General features: G+C 42.6%; 1 protein-coding gene across 6 annotated transcripts in view; it reads left to right on the forward strand.

Moving 5' to 3' along the window:
* Window positions 1-23622, forward strand: part of MEGF11 (multiple EGF like domains 11) — a 254537-nt gene that overhangs the window by 193196 nt on the left and 37719 nt on the right. For all 6 annotated transcript variants that reach the window (XR_014934255.1, XM_015873314.3, XM_015873316.3 and 3 more), the window contains 3 exons: window positions 11779-11899; window positions 13320-13483; window positions 13904-14006. Coding sequence is in view for 5 of the 6 variants with exons in the window: in XM_015873314.3 (XP_015728800.1) it covers window positions 11779-11899; window positions 13320-13483; window positions 13904-14006 (388 nt within the window). In the remaining variant the exon portion in view is untranslated. The remainder of the gene's footprint in view (window positions 1-11778; window positions 11900-13319; window positions 13484-13903; window positions 14007-23622) is intronic.

A 23622-nucleotide genomic window follows, 5' to 3' on the forward strand; every position in this document is an offset into this window, starting at 1 on the left:
AAATCCCCCGTAGGACTTTTTCTAGGGGACAAAGTGCGGGTACTTTGAGATTTCACAATGGCGCCCTTCATAAGCACCGCATTCAGCCCAGATTGTACTGCATCTTTGTGAAATGGCAGGTGCCTTTCTGGAAAGTCAGTCCGCCGCTGAGATGGCCCTGCTGCATGTGGGCTGGGAAACAATGAGCAGCACCACAATGTGGTGGAACTGGTTGTGGGCTAAACCCAGTATTTCAATAGCGGCTGACAAATGGATTCTTCTGGCTCTGCTGTACGAGAAGATATCCTACACTCAGAACCCAACAGGGAAGGTCATTATGGGGAGACCTCCTGTGTATTCCCATGCTTTCAGAGTAAGCCGCTCCCCTATTGATTTTTATATCAATGAACCAGGTGCTTGCTGTCTATTAGGCTTGCTGGCATTCTCCCCCCGGAGCTCCTATTGACCAATTAGACATTTCTGCTGGAGCAGTGGCAGCCGCAGCATTTAGAAGCCTGCGTTTTCCTAAACCGTAACAGCAGCCATGTGAGCAGCTGGCTGCATGAGCCATAGGGAGGGGTCTTCTTGCACTTCAGGGCATTTGTTGTATGCTGAACCATTGTACTGGTGTATTTAGCGAGGTCACTGCAGGCACAAGGCACAGTGGGTCTCCTTCAGTTGTGGAAACTGCATCCCTTTCTTTGAAATCAGTGGATTCTTTTGAGATCATTTTATGAACTGCTTCCATTTCATTTTGCTCACTCTCTCTTATCAGTGTGTAAGCTCCAGAAATTGTCTGTGAATTCTCCTTTGTCAGCCCAAGTTTACCTGAACACCGCTGCTAGTTCCAATAGGATTGTCCTAGATATACAAGGGTGGAATTTGTCTCAGTGACTGCCTCTGCTAATGAGAACTGATTCAGTTACACACAGTGTGTATAATTTGATAAGAACTGTAAACAAGTCCCAGGTCTCTTCCACTTTCTTCTTATATTTACTTTTACTTCTGAGCTCTGCTGCAGTTTTATTTACCTGAATAATTCCAAAGTTTTCATAAGTGGGTCCAAAGGAAGCAGCTTCATGTAGAAACCTGGAATGTCTCTGTCTTTGTTATTAGCTGACATATTTCCTGTATTTTATCCTTAATTGGCAATGTGGCTGTGTCAAATTGCATTTCTGTTTCTGTAGCCTCATTCATTGTCACTGGAGCTCAGTACCCTGTTCAGACTGAGTCATTTGATCTGAATTTTGCAGAGGAATAAACTGCTTGCCAATAGAGGTGTCTCCTTCCATCTATTAAGCTTATAAATGTATATCGCCTTATCCATGCTATTTGTGGATCTATGCATAGAAATGCTGGTAGCTGATTCTCTTGGTAGTTCAAATTGCAAACAAACTTTATTAAAGCCAACTAAGTATAGGATTTAAGTCACTGGTTTGCTTTGCATTTTATTTTCTGTCTAACTACACTGCGGGAGGATGAGTGAAGTTTTATCCTCTAAGATCAGACATGTATAAGTGGAAAATCCGGTTGTGCTTTTTATGCCAAAGAGCAGCTGAACTTCTGACAGATATCGGCCTCTTGCATTTGGTTTTTGGTTTTAGGAAATGTGTGAAAGTGTGAAGAGGACATCTGTTCATCTGCTTGTCTGTGATTGCCAGGTTTATTTACCAGCTTTTCAAAAGCTGTATCACAAACCTAATTAGCTTAAAGTTGACAAGGAGTGTTATTCATTTCTTGCCATAAAGCATCTTTTCCACGTATGTAGATGGTTTCCTCTTTCTTGCTTTGGTCCTTCCACATGTGGATGATGCAGCTTAGAGCCCATGTCAGCTGTGGGTGTCAACATCATCAGCCCATGTTCACCACCCGCAGCACTGCTTCTGTCACTTCAGTGCCCTTAGCCAGAGAGCAGCTGAGGATAGCTGCTGCGTGCAGCACATTTAACTCCTCCTGGATTCGGCCCATCCAGTCTGTGTGGACAGGAGCTCAGGCATGCACTGATGTGCTGAACTTTGGCAGCTTCTGCTGCAGAAAGATGCAGATCTCAGCCAGTGATCACACTGAATGGTTTAGGCAGCGTGTGTGGGATGGGAGTTTACATGTAAGGCTGTGCTTGGACATTGCTGTTGCAGTACAGCTATAGAAGAATTAGAAAAGAAAGTTTGCAAATAGTGCTGAATTGTTGGGATAGCCAAACTCTAATGGTAAATCTGCAGGATAGATTGGTGCTACTGAACAACTGGGTAAGGTAAAAGTTGGTGTTCAGAACCACAAAGTAGTAAACAAGGGGGAAGAAATTTTAAGTAAATACACAAAAAGTGAAAATCTGATTTAATTGCTGCCACTCAGGGAAAAAGATCAGGTAACCACAGTGCATCGTTTTCTGGATAACTCAAATCAGTGCTCATCACCAGTCAACAAACCAACCAACACAGAGCACCAGACAGAATAGTTGGAATGATCAGGAAGGGAACAAAACAGGAGAGAAAAGGCATTTTTTGTGCTATTGTATAAATCCATAATATATCTAAATCTGAAATGACTGCATGCAGCTTGTCTGATTGCTGCTTATAGAGGATGTAATGGAAGTAGCAAATGGTGACAAAGATCATCTTTTATATGGAATAGCATCTATACAAAGAGTGACTCGATAAACTAGAACTGGGCTCAGAAAACAGATGGCTGAGGCCGGATGTGATAGAGATCTGTGGAACTCTGGATGGTGCATAGAACACGAGCAAGGAATGATTATTTACTATTTCTAATAACACGGGAACAAGGGGCAACCAATTAAATGATTGCACAGCAGGTTTGAAGACAAAGATAGTGCTTTTCACAGAATGTGTAATTAAATTGTGAAATGGCTCCCATAAAATGAGAATAAGAGAGTGGGATGATTTTGCTTAGAAAAGGGGTCACCAAGGGTAGATATGTGAGAGGTCCCTTACATCACAGGGAGAAGGAAGAAGGAATGCCTGTTTGCCATTTATCACTATATAAGAAGCTTCCCAATTAAAACCAGGCAGTGGTTTGAAGCAAACAAATAAACATAATTTTTCTCCTTTGTATTTATAATTAAACTGTGGATCTTCTTGCCAGAGGATGTCATATAAGCTGAAAGTATAAATGGTAACTTTTATTCCCTGTTTTTGCTAATGTCCTTTCTGCAGAGCTGTTCAGACTTATCAGCCAGAGCCAAACTGACTATTGCAAAAAATGTCAGGAGGCCACAGTCATTCGACAGGGCAGATCTTGGACGATGCCACTCAGACAGAGCAGGAACAATCTCTGATTTCCTGACAAGGGTACCCCCATAGAACAACTGGCACAGAATGAGCCAGCTTTGAACTGCACTGAAGTGCCTCTCCATATTTTGAAATGGCTGTGTTGCCCACTGTACAGTCAGATCAGCCTCCAGACTGATCTGTTCTGCCCACATCTGGGAAAGAAAATGATGGAACTACACGTGTCAGAATCTTGTCAGGTGGTTGGCCTTAACTGGTGATATGAGGGGATCTGAGCTGCCTTGTTGTGGCTCCTTCACTGAACAGGAGCAAATGAGCTGTTGTTCTTCTCTAGCAGGGTCTACAGTGGCAGCATCAGGTCAGGGTTGTCCCTTTACCCATGTTTCTCCATCTTTCAGATGCAGAAGAAAACAGGTTTTTTCTGCCTATAGCTGTAGTATTGAGGGGCTGGTTCTGTCCCACAGCTTGGACACAAGTAGTTTGTGGAGTACGCCATAAAGAGCACATCTAGTATATGTTTCTCAGGCATTTTCATATTTTCCACCAACTTGAAATAATGCACATTATGCCCAGGTCATCCCTTTTGGGATATTTAATGATGTGCCCATGTTTTTTGGAGCATTTTAGAATGGCAGCTGATTAAAGTTGATTATGGTAGCAGCAATGAGCCCCGCAGATGTTTGATTCCATATATCTTCCCCAGAGCTAAGTTTAAAATATCCTGCCTCACCTGAGTAAATCTAAAATGGACCTATTCCAGATTTAAATTGCTTTAACTATCACAGGACCTGGTTATCCAGCTGGCCCCATAATGTATAGTAGTAATCCTCCCAGTACAGACATGATTGACCTGCCTTGATAATATATCTTCCCATTAACTCAACCTAAACCCATGTATTATAGATGCTTTCATTTCTCCCAGAAATACCTGTTCCATAAACAATCTCCCTGGCTCCTCTTGAACAGAATTAGGAGTTGTTTTAGCACTTTGCCCTCACACAGCCAGCTGCTGTGGCTGCCCGAGCTCTGTGCACCCATCTGATTTAGCCTCAGCTGTGTTTTTTGTCCTCTGCATGGCTCTATTGCTTGTACTCCATTACAGACTGCCTGGGGGAGGCTGTCCTCTCAGGTATATCACCATCTCACCAGGCGAAATGTCCCAAGGAAATGATGTAGGAGTTGTTTCACCCAGTCCAAATCCAATCTTCTATTTTTGGAGAGGTCCCTCATGGATAAATGTGTTTTGTGATATTTTATTAGGTGAAAAGTGCTGACTGTATTAAAAAACCTTGTTCAGAGGTTGATGATCATCTTTTTTACTCTCCACACTACTTTCCTTGTGAATACATTTAATTATATGAGGCTGCATTCATTGCCTCGCTGCCACTGAAGTGCTCTGCAGTTAAGGTCTAAGTACTGAGCCAGGCAGATATTCAAGTGCTGTAAAGTTGGTCTCGATTTCTTTTTGCCAGCAAGTGTTACACTGATTTACAGAGTGGGGGTCTTCCTGCTCTCTTTATTGAAGTCTCTTTCTTATTTTAATGCCTGTATTTAGGTGGCTCGAACAGCAGGAATGGATAATTTTAATTGCAGATAACTGGCTGATATTGGGCGTATTTATAGTGCGAACTAGAAAACTGTTCCCTTGTGCTGAGGGGGATTACGGTGCTCACTGACAGAAATCCAGCTCAGGCTCGCTGTTTAGTATGGAAAAATCCATTTTTTAAATGAAAGTTTTATTTCCATTTGTTTTTACTTCATTTCATGGAACCAAAAAAAAACAAAACAAAAAACCCAAACCCTCATGAAAGTGGGATTTGCTGCCTTTGTTCTTACAGAGTAGTTCTGTGTTATAGCAATTTCACTGTGCAGGGCATGGTTCCTTTTGGGTATAAAAGCATGGGGAGCTGAGATGCTGGAGGAGGTGGGCGGTGGGGTTCTGTGCTCCCTCCCCCTCACACGATGAGACCCACCCAGTACACACAGCATGGTAGTTTTTCCATGTGGGTTTACTGCAAGTAGATCATGCAGGGAAAAGCCCTCTTATGCCTGTAAGGGTGCGATGGGGATGGATCAGTGGTTGGACTTGGTGATCTTAGTGGTCTTGTCATGATTCCATGATGCATTCCAGTTCTGCACATGCAGACATGGTGCCTGTGCTGAAAGGCTTCACAAATTCTCTAGTCTTGATGGGTACAAATTATTCTCCGGGTGTCTAAATCCCAATCACAGCCTTTTCTAAGCTGTGTCCAAGGGTTTCCCAGGTGCCTGCTCCTTGTGGTGAGTGTTCCCTTCTGGGCAGCAGGATAGCAGCTGTTGCTCAGAAATACACACAGCCCTGGGAAGATGAGGTAATCTTTATTTTTGAAGCAGAAATAACCCCAGTTTACCATTATTGAACCCTGGCTCAATTTTGGGGCTGTGCAGTGGAAAACAGAAGAACAACAATGGGGGAGCACCAGGCTTAGGAGCCCAGAAAGGAGAATCTGGCTCAGGTATTTTTTTAGTAGTAAGTGTTATGAGAGTAGCAACCTGTGGTAGAATCAAGCCCATGGCACACACTCTTGGGTTTGCAAAATAGGAATCCGCCAAATTCATCCGTATTTTGTGCAAAGAAAAATTGGGAAGTAACAAATCCCAACTGCATTTGAGGTAATCTGTGCTCCCCTCACAGCCTGTGCAGTGGAACAAAGGCTTTGGCCACATCCAATGACATGGAGTTGGCACCTTGGGTTCAGATCTGCTGGATTTGTGCACGTATGCATGTCAGCTCTCTGTGTGTTTCTTAGCAAGATTGAAAATGCATTTTATTTTATTTCTCCTTTTAATACTGTCGAATAAAACATTCGTAATACTTTTAGTTACTAATCTATATAGCCAGCATTTCTCGTGTGCGTGTTTTGCTGGATACGTCTGATCAAACACCAAATTTAAGAGTTATTATCAGCATGACTAATTCTGAACTTGGCATTTACTGTGAAATTTACTGTGTTCATTACCATATTAGCACAAATTCCGAGGTGAAATAAAATGCTGACATCCATTTGTAGAAATGTTTGTAAATCACTGGAAGATTTTAGGAAGAAAAGCTGTAAGTTCTTCCCACAGCCAAAGGTGGCTCTGCTTTGTCTTCCTGACACATCCCAAGTTTTATGGTACCCGCAGAGGGCTGGGATGCCACCAAAGTGCAGACTGGGAAAAGTTTTGCTGTTGACTATTGGAAATATTTAATGATTTAATTTAGTATTTCAGCATTGAGGACTGCAGAGGGTCTTTGGATGAGTCATGAGCTTGTGACTTAAAATGTCACTTTTTGAACACAAGAAAAGCTCCTTCCCTTTCTACTTTACTCTGTCTTCTTCCATAAAAAGGGAGAAGGGAAAAGGAGACTGAATAAGGTCATCGGTGGTTTCATTGTGCCATTTCAGATGTGTATCAGATTCTAGTGCCGCTACATCATATAATGTTACGAAATGGGCAAAGGAACATTTGTCAGTTCTTAGTAACGCTGATTACCTGCAAACTGAAAGCCTGGCTTGTACAGGGCACAAGATCCCTCCCCAAACTTTTTGCTGCATTATATTGTTAGCACCAATAATAGCATCTGCAGGGAGTAATTAGTAACACCCAGAGGGGAAAGGAATTCTGCCAGAGGACATCATTATGTCTGGAAAACTAAAGATGCTCTGTAGTAAGGTCATGAATAAATTGCTTGAGCTGAGGGTAGAGGAGAAGACCAGTAAAGGTACAAAGTTTCCTACTGCTGCTGATATGCTTATGATGAACATGTTCATTTGCTTTGGAACACCATTAGGGAAATTAGTTTGTTCTGCCAGTTTGTGCTGCTGGATACCATATGTTTACCTTGAGGGAATGTTTGTGGAGTTATGTTGGGTTAATGGTAAATGTCACAATTAAATAAGTAAATACACAGAAATGTATCTGTGAACTGCACCAGTGCACAGACACTGTACCAGCACATCGGTGTGCCACGTTCCGTGTGTACATACAAATGTGTACTTTCATGTTCTGAGTCCATACCGCTGTGCCCCATGCTCTTTCCATTCCACCACTGCGAGCTGCAGGCACAGAGCTCGCCCTGCTGCAGGTGGCAGTGCTAATTCACCTGGCACAGAGCAAGGCGAGTGGGAGAGCAGGTCAGATACCACATTAAACACCTCAGATCAGGTGTGGTCCCTTTCCAGTTTACCAGAAGTTCCACTGTTGCCCTTTGCTGTTGCCAGCCCCCTCTAATAATCTGCACAGATGCTGAGGGCTGGCAGCACCTCTGCAGATTAAACTTTAAGAACGCTCAGCCCAACCTGTCGCAGAGGTCTTTATCATGCAAACTTGACGCCAAGTTCAATAGCAGTCCTGTTAGTCTTCTGCATTGCAGAGGCCTTGAAAAATTGATTTTCTGTTTTGCCTCTGACTTCAGCTTTTAGCCCTGCAAGGCAAATTTATTCCTGTAGATTGCAGCTACTTCTGAAATTCTTAATTTAATGTCCTTAAAGAGTCAAACTTTCCGAGGGACCAGGTATGGCTGCAGGCTTTGCTGGGTGCTGTAGACCACTGTTGGATTATTAACTCCTCTTACAGCCTGAAATGCCATCCTTTTCCTTTTATAATGCATTTCAAGGGTTTAAAGGCCTGATCCAAAACGTACAGGAGTACATACAAGTCTTATTACTGAGGAACAGAAAAGAATTTTAAAGATAATTGGCCATTGTTTGCAACAGGAGTGTGTGTCTAACAGAAACAGGAAGTCTGATCCTTACCAGTAATGTTGTTAGGGCAACATTAATCCAGTGGAAACACTTTCTGAAGTGGCCAGGGCTTGTTAACACAGCCAGCACCTAAGGCAGCTGTGTGTCTTTAAGCTCCACTAATATTGTACAATAATAATTTCTGAGGAAGAAAATCTTCACCTCTGCCTGAGCAGAAACAAGACATGTTATTGACTGCCATCCGGAAAGATGTATGCTCTGGCCCTCATGAGTCTATTAATATTTGATGCTGATGGATTTGAGCTGGCAGCCTGTGTTATTAATGGAGTTTGGTTCCTTGGACCTAACCCTCAATGCATAGGGGAGAATTAACAATAACAAGAATTGTGTGCCCAAACCTCTCCTGATACCAGAAAAGTCTGTCATTTAGTTTCAGCATCAATGTGTTAATATTTCTGAAGTACTTAAAGCTATGAAAGGTCACAGAGGTGGCATTAGTTACATTATTGGTGCCATTCATTTTGATTTAAAGCTGACTTTTTAGGGTTCCTGGGACCACCGATCCCCACCTGAATCTTTGCCAGGTTAGGGTACTCCCATCAGATATGGATTTCCAACAAGAAAAGGTTCACTCCTAATAATCTGAGCAATTGTGTGGAGGTAAAGGATACCCTGTCTTTGGTTGGGCTGAGATGCTGTGCAATGGGTTTGGATGCAGACAGGGCAGGAGCATGCTGCTGTATAAAAGGAGGGGGGTTATTTCCTAGAAATTGCCCTCATCCAGCACCCAGTAAAGGGGAATTTTTCTTCAAATTAAGTCTTATTTGGTCACCAAAATCAGGAGATAATATGTTGTATATATATATATATTGTGTGTGTGTATATATATACATATATACATTGGAGATATATTTTGAACAACTGGACATGATAAGGGAAAATGCTGAAAGAAATGAAGCACTTTTGAAAGTCTGTGATGTCCATATGGATCATTCTGCCTTAGAAAATAGAGATGTGAAATATCAAGTTATTTATAGCTGGATTTCTTAATATAGCTTTAACATTTGCAGGGGTATATGTTTGATTGAATTAGCTTCTCCTTGCCATCATGGATACCACATCCAGACATTGCACTGCTCTCATTAACCTCCCAATCTCAATAGAAAAAAAAAAAGAATAATCAATTTAAGAAGCACAGCTGTTGATTAATTTTACTAAATAGGATAGAAATATAAAGTACCATATTGCAAGATTGAAGATTCAGTGCACAACGTTTAAAATCACTTTAATGGAATATATAACTCATTAACAGCTGGATAGACAGATACTGCAGCATTATTCACTTGGGCAGGTGGTGAGAGAGAGGTGGAATTTACATATCTTTAACGGTACCTGAATGCATTTAATTTCATAGGTCACTCTCCCAAATCAAGTTCAAAATGTTAATAGCAGGGTGTGCATTTATAATTAATAAAATCTTAGAGCCAGTGCTATAGTTCAAGTGCATTTTCCTCTTATGTAATTAAGAAGTTAAGTATGTTTGGCAGTTGTCACTCAGACAGCTCTGAAGGGTCTCACATGTTGAGCCCAGAGACAGCAATCTCATTAAGCCAGTTATGTTGTCTGTTAAGGTTTGTTTGCAAGCTAAGGGCATATAAGGTGGACAGCCAGAATGACCATCCTCAGATAGTCCATAAAGTACAGTATATTAAAGCAAGTGCCAAAACTCAAAGGTGTTTTGAGTTGGCAAGTAACATCCTGACACTTACCTTGTATATGGAACCATTTCTTCTGCATGGATGAATTATCTCACCTGTGTCTGAGTGTCCTCTGTGCAGTGTAAACATACAGAAACAGGGGAATCTGCCATGCCCATGGCCAGGGTGTACCTGCCTGCACCACGCTATGACACCCACGGCCACAGAAGCCACTGGCCAGCTGGAAGCCCTGGTTCTGTGCATCCCATGGCCCAGATCTGCTCCCTCAGTCAGTCTGGCTCCCAAGGGAACATGTTCACTCCGCATCACTCTGAGCTGTTCTCCTTTTCAAAGACATTTTCCTTTACTCCTAGATTGCCAGTTCAAATCCAGGTAAGGTCAGTTGTCATAGAAATTACAGCAGTGCCAGCAGTCCTATGCTGTACATGAAATGAGTTGGGAGTTCCATTCGCACAAGATACAGCTTTCTAAGTGGCACTAATTGGCTGTCTAATTGTCACACATAGGAGAAAGGCTTAGGATTGATTAGGCGTGGAGGCTGAATGCCCCTCTGCCATCCTGCTCGCACTGGGTTCCTGTAGCTCATTCTGTAGGCATGCTGGCAGGGTAATGAGGGGCAGCGTGCTTCAGATTTTCTGGCTGTCAAGACGGCACCTTTTACAGCCAGTCCTTTCCAGGGGAACTTGTTTTACTCCACCAAGGTCAAAGACAGCATCTTTTACAAACGCTGCTTTCACTCAAAAATCAGGGGCTGGGAGGATTTACTTCTGAGCAGTCCGTATTTTAACCATTTCATTTACTTCCCCCTGAACTGAAGTTTTTAGTATAAAATAGGAAGAGTCCTACTGGTGCCATGCACAGCTGCTGCAACAAGCACATGAGTTCGTGATGCTCAGAAATGTGCTCCTATTTCCTGTTACCATCTCAGTGTCTGATACTGTGATGTACGGGCTCCTGGAGATACTTCCATGGCATAGGGAAGCTGACATTTTGTGCATTTATCTGCTGATAAATGGACGCTCCTATCATACAGCAAAGCCTCTCACCTGCAAAAATACATTTTGACCAATATTTTTTCCCTTGAGCTATGATATAGGTCACACTCTGCAGTGTAGTTACTATTTAACTTTGGAGCAGGGTAGCTCTCTCTGACATAGGACTAAATTATTACAGTTTAACTCACTGGAGAAATAAATGTAGCAGCTCATTTGTGCTGTGAAATTCAAGACTACAAACTGAAGAAAATGGAGTAAAAATCCCTTACATACGCTAACATTCATTGGCCGGTCGATGGGACTCAGTACTGAGGACTGAGGGGATCATCTCACATTTTAACTCCCTTGTTCCATCAAATGAATGACATTGGTAGAGAAATGTACATCTGCTTTTGGCCACAGGAGGCAATCAGCACATACAGTGTGCCATCGTTCACTGCTGATGTTTTCTATATTTCAGTAACATGTAAGTTTTTATCCTCCTTTTCCTCCTTTGCCTCACACCTAAAGCAGAAATGGGAGAGAGACTGATTTGATGCTCTGTGTGCCTCCTCTCTCTCTCATGTGCATCACACCATGTTCAGCATTCTTCCCAGTGTCATCATCTCATTCAAATTAGCTGTAAACAAACACATGTACCAGCTATGCACCACAAAGGTCTCATCCGTGTGCCATGTAAGTTTTCCTCTCTGCCAGGCAGTGGAAGATGAGCACGCAGGAGATCCTTAAGCTTTTAAACAACTGTGTTCTTGGAATATATTTTCCAGGAAATGCAGAGCACGGTTTCAGACTGTATATTTTGTGATTAGTGTTTCATAAGTGATGTTTTGCTTAATGATCCAACATCTGTTCTAGGAGGTTTGTTTTTGTAACTTACACACCTCCTGCTGAATGAACGCCAGAAACTTGTCCCTTTCCTCCAAGTCAATCAAAGCACTAATTGCATCATAATCACGGGAAGCAGCAGTGGCTGCTGAAAGTGCTGAAGATTCAGCAATCAACTCATAACACTCTGCTCAGTGTTTCGAAAGAGAAAGCCTCCCTGTGCGGAGATGGGAATTTCCTGAATTCAGATCTCTTTAGCTGACTCTGTTTCTTTTCTGGCTTGCAGGGAGATGACTGCACCATTACCTGCATGGCAGGAACCTATGGCACCAATTGCTCATCAGTTTGTAATTGCAAAAATGATGGTGCGTGTTCCCCTGTGGATGGTCTGTGCATTTGCAAAGAAGGTAAACAAAATTCACATTTAACAGTCGCCTACAATTTGGCATCAGTGCTTCTCCCCTTCTAAAGTGGCACAGCTGTGCAGTCAGTAACTCCACTATTTATTTGTGCCTGTTGATAATTCAGAGCTCTGCCCCAGGAGCAAAACTCAACAAGGGCCTGACTGTATGTTTTGTCTCAGCCCTGAACGGGGGCCAGGCTTAACCGCGGTGCTGCAGGAGCAGACCCCAGAATGAAGTGCGCCTGCAAGGACACGGCTCCTTTCTAAAGGAAATATGAAGCAAACACCAAATAGGGCTTTGGGGTGTCTTCTTCCTTTTTTCTTCCTTTTTTTTTTTTTTTTTTTTTTTTTGCCTTTCTCTATCCATTTACTGCCCCGTTTCTCCAGTTCTCAGCATCCCCATTTGCTCCTCCATGCCAAGAGTAACACAGGTTAACTGGGCAAAGGAACAGCCTCCTGCCCACCCTTCCTTCGGTCCAGTGAACTGTCAGTAGGCTGCACTGATTTTTGTACCACGTAGACATCCATAATTCCTATATGTGCTTGGTAGTGACCTGGGAGATCTCGCACACTCCATAACGTGATATCTCTGATGTTCCATGTGCAGTGGTGCCTTCCCCCAGCCCACCAATGTGAACCGTCCTGTATGGCATGAGTGAGCCCTAAAACAGAAGTGAGGCAAGCAGCAGTAAAATCTGGCATTTCAAACATGAATTAATGAATCACTGTAGAACCCCATTTAATGAGGGCATATAAACCATGAGTTACTGCTCAACTCCATTACATGCAGCTGCGGTGAAATGAAAGCCATTGTGGGGCTGGTCGTTAAGACTTGAGCCTTAATGGTTAGAAATGATGGCCTTGGTCTTTTTTTCTTTTTTTTTTTTCTTTTTTTTTTTTTTTTTTTGGTGTAATAGCCTCTTTATATTAAAAAGCCTTCCCCAAAAAATACGAGGTGAGAGACAAACAGCATCGAATGGCAAGTGTCCTGCATTCAGCAAGTCTCCAGCAGACACTGCTATGCTCTCTTTGCTGCCTGAGCAGTTCCTGAAGAGACATCAGACGCAATAACCTGGCAAACAGCCACACAGAGATTCCTGCACTGCCCTTCTCCACCTGTGGATGTTGGCAGAGGAAGCTGAGAGGTCATAATCAAAGGGCCAATCCTTGACCCCATGGTTGGTGTCTTAATTTACACCAAGATCAGGAGGAAACTGGCCCTAGAATCAAAGAGCTACAGTTTGCAAGGTGCCTTTCTTGTCTCTTTTTTCTGTGCTGTGTAGGAAAAAGGCACTAGATCTGCCTGGAAAACATGCATGCCACACCTTTGCGGGGAGTTTTAAATCTTGTTATGTAAAAAAAATAAAACATTATTTTTTCTGTGAAAACGTGCTGAAATCTTTTTCTCTCCTGACTTTCTTTAGGGTGGCAAGGAGTGGATTGCTCTATTCCATGTTCAAGTGGAAGTTGGGGTTTTAACTGTAACCAGACATGTTATTGCACAAATGGAGCAGCCTGCAGGCCAGCTGATGGCTTCTGTCTGTGCTCCCCTGGCTGGCAGGGGGACTACTGTGACCAGCCATGCCCTGTAAGTGTAACCAGAATGGTCTCACATCCCCTTTTAAATAGTCCACATAGCTCTTCTAATCACGCAGGCTCCGTATCTCATTTTGTCTGTGGATATCTGTAGGAAATCATGTATAAATGACAGATTGTGGTTTGAGCAATCGAGTCGATGTATTACCTTCTGCACTGTATTTTATCAGAGCTATTGCAGCATTATCTGCATTTTCTTGAACATCATTTTTTAGAGCGATTCCTCATTTAGTTCTATATAGAAGTTTTAGGCACTGAGTTGTTCTGTTTTCTCTGTATGTTAATTTAAAAGATGCGACTCAGCATTAAGAGGGACATGATAGATGATTTTGCACATTTTACAGCAAAAAAAAAAACCCACGACCAAACTGATTACTGAGACTCTTTTTTTTTTATTTTATATTTTTGGAAGGATGGAACATATGGTCTTAATTGCAGTGAACGTTGTGACTGTAACCACGCAGATGGGTGCGATCCTGTCACCGGTTACTGCTGCTGCCTTGCTGGCTGGACAGGTAAAATGAGCAACTCTAAAAACTTGGGATTACTTCTGTTTGTTTGTTTCTTTGTTTATTGCTAATGCGTCAGTTACAGAGATGAATTTCTGACTGCAGACTCATAGGTAATAGATTGAGACAAGCTCAGCTGAATTTACCCACATTTAAATCACTCACGATGGTGACAAAAATTGGCATTTATTAAATTTGTATTTAAATGAGTTGAGGATGGCTCCAAACCTGGAGCCAGATGTTAGCCTTCTGTACCAAGAATGCTCGGGAGGAATGCAGATTGTATGGAAATCCTGCAGTGTTTTTCTCCTTGAATGACCTTCTCCACAGGGGTTTTGGTGCTGTAATGAATCCTGTGGCCATTGTACCCGAGATGCAGGTAGGTGCCGTCTGGATGCTGAGAGTCAGTACAGCTGCTCCATCATACAAACCAGTTTTGTCACAAACTGTTGTCTCTATGCCCTTTTCCCATGCTTCCTGTTGCACAGAATGGTAGCGATGGAGAGCAGATTAATGCGGGTTTGATAAAGAATTCTCTTGATTGCACAGAAGCAGAGAGAAATCTTGAGTGAAATCTGAAAGTCCAGGCTGCAGAGCTCAAACAAACAGCCCTGCACTTGACTCCATCCTGACATGTCTCTTTGCTAGCTTTTGACAGCTGACATAAACAGCAGTGGGGGACAAGTTATTGATCCAACTAATATTTCACACTTAGCTGCCTAAAATACGAGTTAATCTGCCCCTAGCTCTCCGGAGAGTCCCTGGAGGGAAATAAGCTTATATTCTTGCCTATATCTACAGAGCCACCAGCTGCACTGGCAGCCAAAATGCATTGGTATTAACAGCATTCATTTGGAAAATTTAATTGTTTTTCAAACAAAAACAAGTTGGAAGAATGTATGGAGCAAGGCAGGCTCAGGCAGCCAGCATCAGGGGTGCTGTTACCTTACACCTTCAGTTCTGCCTTAGACTAACTCACGTCCTACATTTCTGATGGACAGAGCATCACTCACTGTACAGCCCAGCTCTTAGAAGCATGAGGCAAAAGGAATGAAATGAAGCTTTTACTTACAATAAAAAAACATCCTTTTAGAATTAAGTAAAATGCAAAAATATGGGGTTTTTTTTACAGCAGAGTTGCTTTTCAAAGATGATGAGCATGTATCCCTGAAAAGGGCTTTGGGCCCAATAGAAAATCCATTGTGTAAGCTCACTACAGCCCACCCCAGCTTGTGTTCTTCACTCAGGGGCTGCATTCATCATTCTTTGAGCCTCTTTGCCATCACATCCATCTGTCAAACTTTAAAACTGTACTGTGCTTTATTTATAACCATCAGAAAAGCAGTTGATAGGTTTTCCTGTAGTCATTGTGGGTTTCTTAGAGGGGCAAAATGGTTTTCAAAAGTACAGAAAATTAATATATATTTATTTGTTTAGTGTGAGGTTTATTGCACATCTTAATGTAGGTAGAATCTCAGAGGAAAGTGCAGAAAATACACTTTGCAGACTGAACTTGTGGCTTCTTCTCAAAGGCATTTGGAATGTACACTGCACACTTTCATAGCACATGCATATCTGTAATTGTACAGCAAGTGCAGTTACAAATTACTCCAACTAAAGGTAAGAATGGTTGCCTCTTTCAGTTTCTATTTTGGGTGAGGTGAATGTGCATTAACTTGCTGGCCACTTGCTGCAAATTAAGCACTTTGACCTTCAGCACATCCCTGCAGTCCTGGAGCTCCCTTCCTCAGCATCACGTTTCTGGGGGGAAAATACTACATTAGCATTTGAGACCAGGTTGGAGCTGAGCTGTTGACAGGACCACGTAAGGTGTGCACTGCAAATGCTGATAGACAGACAGAGCCAACATGTGCTTTGTCAATTCTGCATTCAGTGTTTTTTTCCACTTGGCTTAGCACGAGACACAAGGATAAATTCTGCTCATGCTACTTTGAAAGTATGTAATTTCAGAAACTCTTCAGCTAGATAATTATGTTTTCATATTAAGGAGAGTGGCATTGGTAAAAGATTAATCTTACTTGTAGTTGTTGTGAACTGGCCCATGATGTGTTTTGCAGTATATTTTATAAATATGGTGTGATAAATAATTCAGCCTTAAATTTGTGCTTTCGGAGTTTGGTACTAATTAGGCATGGCCTGAAAAAGATCAGAAAAGTTCAGCATCATGGAACATCTGAAGGTTTTCCTACCCACTCACACCAGACAGAGAACTCACATGGCTTTCTGATCCTAATAGCCACAAAACTTCATCTGAAACAGCATATTCTGTATGTTCATCCCACATGTGGGACTCCTTGCCTTGATGTCGGTGTTCTGCGTGTAGATCAAGGAGAAGATTGAGCCCATTTTCTTTAAAGTAGTTTCCAAGATGTTGCTGGTATAAACCTTGGGAGACTGATAGATAGTTGGAGCACGGAGGAAGGCTGGAAAAAGAAGAAAAAAAGGAATAAAAAGAGTAACGTACAATACAAATTAATAGCTCTACCACCCTTGTCTGCTGTTATGACTGCCACTCATCCAGAGTCCATTATTCAGGGCGTTGCTCTCTCACTCTTCTGTGTTTAACAGCCCAGAAAAGCTGGTTATGGGTGCAGAGAATACCTGGCAGAGTGGAAGATGATGAAGAGATTGTCACGTCCCATCTATGAGGTTACAAAGCTGTGCAGATCAGCTCAGTGCCAAAATAAGCGCGCACAGTGCTGACTTTTACTGCCCATGAAGGGAATGTCAGATGCAGATAAAAATAAGGCTGTGGCCTTGCAGTGAGGGAGATCTCCAGCTTTCACATGCTTACCATAGTGAATATAAATACTTCCCTTGAAATCAAAAGATTTGTACGTGTCTGTCACTAGGTTAAAGAGGAGAAGTGTAGCCCCCAGCAGGATCAGGTCTTGACTGATGAGAGTGATTGCTTTGTAAAGATTAATAAGGGTCTCTCCATTCCAGATCTGCCATGCATTTCAGATAGACACTCCTTTTGTGCTCGCAGCTGTGTGTATGTGTGCACACACATACCTTAAAGCTACCAGTCATTTGCAAGAGAGGTGCTATTTTGTGTACATTCAGGTTAAAATGAAGATGCTTGAAAACGGAGTGCTTCAGTGTTAATTGCATTTGGTTAATTAGACATCTCGCACTCTCTGAATCCTCAGAGGGAGTGGAAGTGCAGGAAAGCTGTGTGGTGGAGCATTTCCTGGGAGTCCTTTGGAAGCAAATAGGTAGATCTCACACCCTACAGTTTGGGCTGCCCAGGGTCCATCCACGGCATCAGGCACCACAGCTCTGGGCAGCAGTGCCAGCACCTCACCACCTTTCCCCCTGACATCTAACCTGGTCCTTACCACAGATGGCATTCTGATGGGTTCCTAAACCAATTCACACCATGTAGCCTTGTGCTGGTTCACTCAGTACCACTTCCCACAACTGAATCTATTCGACATTACAGAAGGGAAAGCCTCAGGCCTAGCTGATGCTCACAGCAAGCTCATTTCCTCCCTGAAACAAGTCGATGTGTTTCAAGTTAATTGTGGCAGCGTGTGTTTTGTTAACCTTTGAGATATTACAGTGGGATTAAGTTGGAAGCGGTCTGCAGGGGGGTACGTTCTGTTCCCATAAATGTTGGGGTCACTTAAAATCCTGTTTATCTCAATTCCTTTAATCTGCAATGCTGTCTTATCTGAGCCCGAGTTGTGTCTTTCCTGTTTCGTATCACTGTCTGGTTTCTGAGGAGAGCTGTCGTCCTGATGCTATCTCAATTATCCCACTGAACTGCTGAGCTGATGCTTTTCTGATCACCCAATGGCCGAGTTTATTCAGGAGGGGTCAGCATCCCCAGACCACGTGGGGAAATGTGGTGGTGTTGTAGACGGGGGACAGAAGGTAAAGGATTGTGCATCCCATAGTAAATTATAAAGGAACTCTTCATTGATTTTCCTTAATTGATCTGGATGGTGTGAACATTAAATGTGGTGGTAGAAGAAGAACCATCTTGTTATCATGTTGGTATTTTCCCCTTCAGGCTTCGTTCTTGTCTCCAAAGAGCAGCTGCAACATACACAAAAGAGGAATATATATTTCGCTGTCCTTTACATCTTCAATAACCTCCATACTTTGCCAACAACATAAGCCCTAATTGTCTGTTATCGTGTCCAGGAGCACTGTACAGTGGCTGTGGTAGGCTCAGGTTGTAGGGATTTGTACCTGCGATTGTGTGAGGGTCTTATGGGGTCAGGAACGTCAGCTGGTCACAGATAAGGGGAGCTCTGAGGAATGAGCCTCTGCATTTGCAGGCTGCGAGTGACATCTATGCTGTCACTCAAACACAGAAACATGTTTCTTCCCTCCTGTGGACACATTAATTCAGTAAAACTGATAAGGCTTTACTCAAGGGAAGGCCTTTTTGAATTTTAAAGGAACAGTGACCACTTTGACGGGGAGCTCGAAGGTATTTTTAACTTCACTTTTTCTGAGTTCCCTGCATGAAGGTGATCTTTCAAGACAATAAAAAAAACAACTTTCTTTGTAGCTTTCCATAAAATACATTTTGTTTATATTCATATGACTTTTCCAGCACAATTTAGCTTACAGTTCTAAAGCCGGATCCTGTCCCCAGCTGATCTAGTTTGAAGCCAAAATAATTCCATCACCATTAATAGATCCATTCCAAGCACACCCTCCTATAATTGGTAGCTGACTTTTCTGCACGCTTTTAAAGCCAGAGAAAATCGAGGGCTGTTTTTTATGTACCTGCAGGTTCACAGCAGAGCAGATCTGCAGTGTGTTCCAACCCGTGGTGCTGTGGGTTGGCTCTGTGGGGGTTTTGCAGTCGTGCTCCCTCGCGCTCCCTTGGTTTGTAACACCAAGCCTAAAACATCAGAACGGAGCAATAATAATTTCCTATTAAGCATGCATTTTCTAGGTGTCTAATCCCATTATCTAAACCATATTTTGCACTTATCACTTTTGGCAGTCTTATCCCAGATTTTTAAATTAATAATTTATTTCTGTGATTATTCTGTATCCTTACATTAGCTTTAAACAGGCAGAAAAAGCTAGAAATGTTAAGAGTCAGTCTAAAATGATGCAGTTTAGTCTCTCTTCTGGCAGCTTAGTCTCTCCTCTGGCCTCAGCCTTTGAAAAGTGAAGATCTTTTCCATATGAAAAGGTGTGCTTACTCTCTGGGTTCGACAAGTGTCCTTTAGCCTATGAATGTAACATAAGCTTATTAGAAATTAGCTTTAATTTTTCATTGACTTAATTTCAAGTGAGTTGATAAGATTTTAATGTCAGGCCGTGCTTAAAAATTCTCTCTTTGACAGGAACCTTTAAGTATGGCTCCTGCTGATAGAGGGCTAATTTTCAAAAAATATGAATTATGAAGTTCTATCAAAGACATCATTGATGCCCTGACATAAATTATGTCAGTGCCTTCCTTGGCAGACATCTAGGAGGCTCCAGATTCTCATCTGAGGGGGGTTTGGTTGTGTTTGTCCTGTGCCAGTTTTAGTACATATTTCACCTTCCATGAAATCAGTTGGATTTTTGCCACTCATTCAGTGGGAGTTGGATCAGACCCTTACACTATAATTAGATCCTGCAGCAAGCCTACTGCTAAACATAAGCGTGCATGCAAATGATGGTGGTATTAGCCTTAGAAATAAAGGAGAGATGCAAGTTCATTTAGCTTTGTGTTTATTTTTGGTTTTATTTTCACTTAAGAAGGGACAGCTTTTAAATTTATATGAAAAGATAGAGCTTGGGTGGCATCCTGGGCTGTACTAATTTAACAGGCTCTGAAAAATGAAGTTTGATGCTAGAGATATTCGGCTATTTTCCGTGTTAATATGGAGGCATTCTATATATAAGCTTGGCTGTGTGTACAATACATTCACCTATAAATAAATGTGGGCGAGAAGCAGCGAAAAAATTATTTGTGAGTATTTCACCAGACTAAATACTGGATGCTGGCATGCAGTGTGCGAAGGGAGAAGAAGGAAAGATCATTCAATAAACAGCCAAGAAGCTGCAGTGCTGTACACGTCTGCTGCCGGTGAAAAGGGTTTGTGGTGATAAATGTTGTGAATTTCCTCCTTCTCCTTCTTACGCAAGAGAGAAAAAGAGGACTTTCACACAGCGATGTTAAGCACAGGAGTCTTGCACACATCCAGTTGTACACCTAAGCTGCATTCATGGCCTGGGGATTGAACCTTTACAAGGCAGGAAATATGTTTTCTTCCCACTTCCATATTCCTCCCTCCCAATTGCCTGCTTGCATCTTCCCCAGGTTCCTGCTCCTCCCTGGCCTGACATCACGGCCAGAGTTTAAGAAGCAAGAAGCAGGAAGGACGTGTGCGAGAGGTGAAGGCAGCTGGGGTGGGAGTTTCCTCCTGTCATTACTTTTCCTCCTAGATCCTTTCTGCTCCTGGCAGCTCTTCTTCCTGCAGCAGTGCACCCAGGAGAGTATCTTGTAGCAAAGGGAACCGGATGATCCTTAATTTTAGCAAACATTTTGACTTACTCCATTTCTTATGAGGTAGGTTCTTGCCTCAGAAGCTTTTATTGCATAAATTCCCTGAGTTGGGTGATTCATATCTGGAGTTTTCTCTAGATAATTAAAAACAGGGGTAGGATTAGTGCTCCACAGAGGTGCATTAGACTGTAAGTATATTACTTTCAGAAAAACACTTCCATTAATGGGTGCATAAATTGCCTATGTGATGATGAGAAAAGAGACAATTCTGAATATTTCACCAGCTTCAGGGAAGGGCTTATTCTTCATTATTTAGGGCCAGATCGTCGAGCTTTCATTTAGACTGATGGGTGTCCCACACAGGAGCTGCCCCACTGAAGCCCACTGGTGAGCAGTGCTTAGTATGGTTGTAAGGTCTCTGCAGTGCAGGTCTGAAAGAACTTTACAGTTGGAAGAGTGTTTTGGAAACATCACAGAAGTCCTTTCATAATGCGGCTGATGCTACCGCTGCTGAATAGTTTTGCTATATAAAAACAAAAATAGCTTATTTGCTGACTGGATGAGCAGCCATCAATTCTTAATGTTTCCATTTAATTTTATGGGAGATCCCTTTATGTTTTCTTCTATCTGCTGCCCTCCCCAAACCTATTTTCTACTTCTTCGTCATCCTTAAAAGCTGAGTTATCAAGAATTGTGCTGCGAGGTTTGCCTCAGGTAGGAATAAACATCATAATGCAAAAGATGATAGAAGAGCATCAAGGATTCTTTATGAACTCGTGTTCGGATGCTATCATAACACCTTCTTAACAACTGATCCAGAGCTAATAAGACAGCTTTATTCTTATGTTCTTATCGAATTTTCTTTTACCTTTTATAGACTGAAGCAGCAAAGTATTCACTTAGGAAAGCATGCTGATCTAATCTCAAACATGATGCTGATTTAAATAGAATTTATAGATGAAGCATAAACGTAACAGCAATGAGAGTACTGCGGAAAGAGAAGAGAATGAGGTTAAACAAAAGGTGAACATATAAATACAGAAGTCACTACTGGAAATAAATGTACAAATTAGGAGACCAAAGCAAGACTTCCAGGGGACCTCAGTGTGGCACAGCCACCAGAGGATGTCTGCAGAAGGGACAGGCCTTTGTGATGGAGAGAGGAGGGGCTATGTGAAGGAGGGGCTCATTCTGGAAATCCCATTCAGGATACGTTCCTATTCCCCTTCTATCGAGTGCTTGCTGCCCTGCTTCCAGCCTTGCTAAAATAGCCTTGCCATCATCATCACCTCTCTAACTGCCAGGCTATTTTCTGCTATTGAAGCAGTGTTGCTGCAGTTGAGGTTGTCCCCCTAAATACTCTATCAACTACCAGTAAGCTCGGCATTCCCAATCAAAGCCGGTGTGACTCACCAAACTTCAGGCCTCCACAGCATTGCCAAAATCCGGTGCCTATTTGTTCATAAAATCTGCCCTTTCCAGAGCTATTCAGATGCCAGAGATAAGAGATTATTATGACTTCGTGTCATGTTGAAAGACAGGTGGAGGAGAGCACAGTGTTTGTGTTGGATTCAGATGTGTGCTGAGATCATTCCTGTCACTGCTAATTGATGCTGCATCTGTCTTTAGATTGCTATTATTGGGGAGGAAAAAAAAAAGAGAGAAAAAAAGAAAAAAGCTGAAGATCTTATTCAGAGAAGTAATTACGGTTGTACGCTGGTAGATAGAAAGTGTGTGGGGGGATGGGACCAGCAGTCTGTGATTTATCACATTCCTCCATCCCTGAAAAACACTGTGATGCTGGGCAGTGCGGCAGTCCTGCTGCGGGAGCTGCTGCCATGGGGACTGCTGTGGTCAAACCTGGGGCACGGGTTCTCATTTATTCCTTCCAATTTTGTTCTTCTATTGTGTTTGGAGCATTAGTTTCCAACTATCCAGAGACGAGGCAGACAAACAATAGCAAGCTTTATTAAGAGCCAGAGAGGTAATCCCCAAGCCTGAGAGCAATTGCATGAGTAAGCTGGAGGGGGAAGAAAGGGAATTCTGCTATGTCTGCCTTTCCAAAAATTCACCTTCCAAAGTCCTTCAGTGTGATATAGTTACAGGCAGTACTAAATCTGCATTACTTTGACAAACTTTCATTGAAGCCATTGAGGGTTATTAATGGAAGCAGTATACTAAGTCGCTCTTCAACAGATGCCGTATATCCCCGTGCTGTGGCTGTGGGCTTTTTTTTGTTCCTTTTTCTCATTCTCACTCCTCTTCACGGTGGTTGTATGGATGCAGCTGAAGCTTTCACAAGTATGTTTTAATACAAACAACCAGTGAGGCTGCCATCTTCCTCTTCACGTTTCATGTGGAATAGTAGGAAAAAATGATTCTCATAAGGAGTGGTCAGGCATTGGTATGAGGGTAATGGTGGAGTCACCATCCCTGGAGGTGTCCAGGAACCACAGAGGTGTGGCACTGAGGGACGTGGTGGGTGGGCATGGTGGGAATGGGTTGAGGTTGGACTTGGGGATCTCGGAGGTCTTTTCCAACCTCTGTGGTTCTGTAATCACTGCACAAGCCACCTGTGGTACCCATCCCTGCACCAAAGATACTCCCAATCGCAGGCAGCAGTGGTTTGGCCACAGGGTAATAAATTATCCTGAAATAGCCTTAGGCACAAACAGCGTGGAACTGCTCTCCCATGTGGTTATCCCTTAAAAGAGTGCAGTTGTGATGGCTGTGGTGGGTGAAGGTTGTGTTTTTCACAGCATACACAAGAGCAATTCAGGCACTTAGCACAATTTTCCTGCCCATTGTGTGCGAAGCAAGAAGGTATGGGGAGGTGGGAGTAAATTCTGTGTATAGAGCAGTTGAAAGGATAGCCCTGGAAATCCTACTTGAGAGTGTCTGCAGTACCACAAGTCCACGCAGGGATGGGGGGATCACTACTGCTGTTTCTAGGCTGGATTCAAAGCCATAGGAGATACGGCTCTTGGCTTGGCTCTGTCCTATTGCATGGTGCCCATTGCCCATGTAAGGTGGGTAACTATAATTTTTACATAAGTCATGTGATTTTCACTTACATTTCACTCCCAGAACATTGTTTAAGAAGGTCTCAGAAGCGTAATTTCATGCTAGTGT

Source organism: Coturnix japonica, chromosome 14 (assembly GCF_054131305.1).
Source record: "Coturnix japonica strain WE chromosome 14, WE-NBRP24, whole genome shotgun sequence".
Taxonomy (NCBI): domain Eukaryota; kingdom Metazoa; phylum Chordata; class Aves; order Galliformes; family Phasianidae; genus Coturnix; species Coturnix japonica.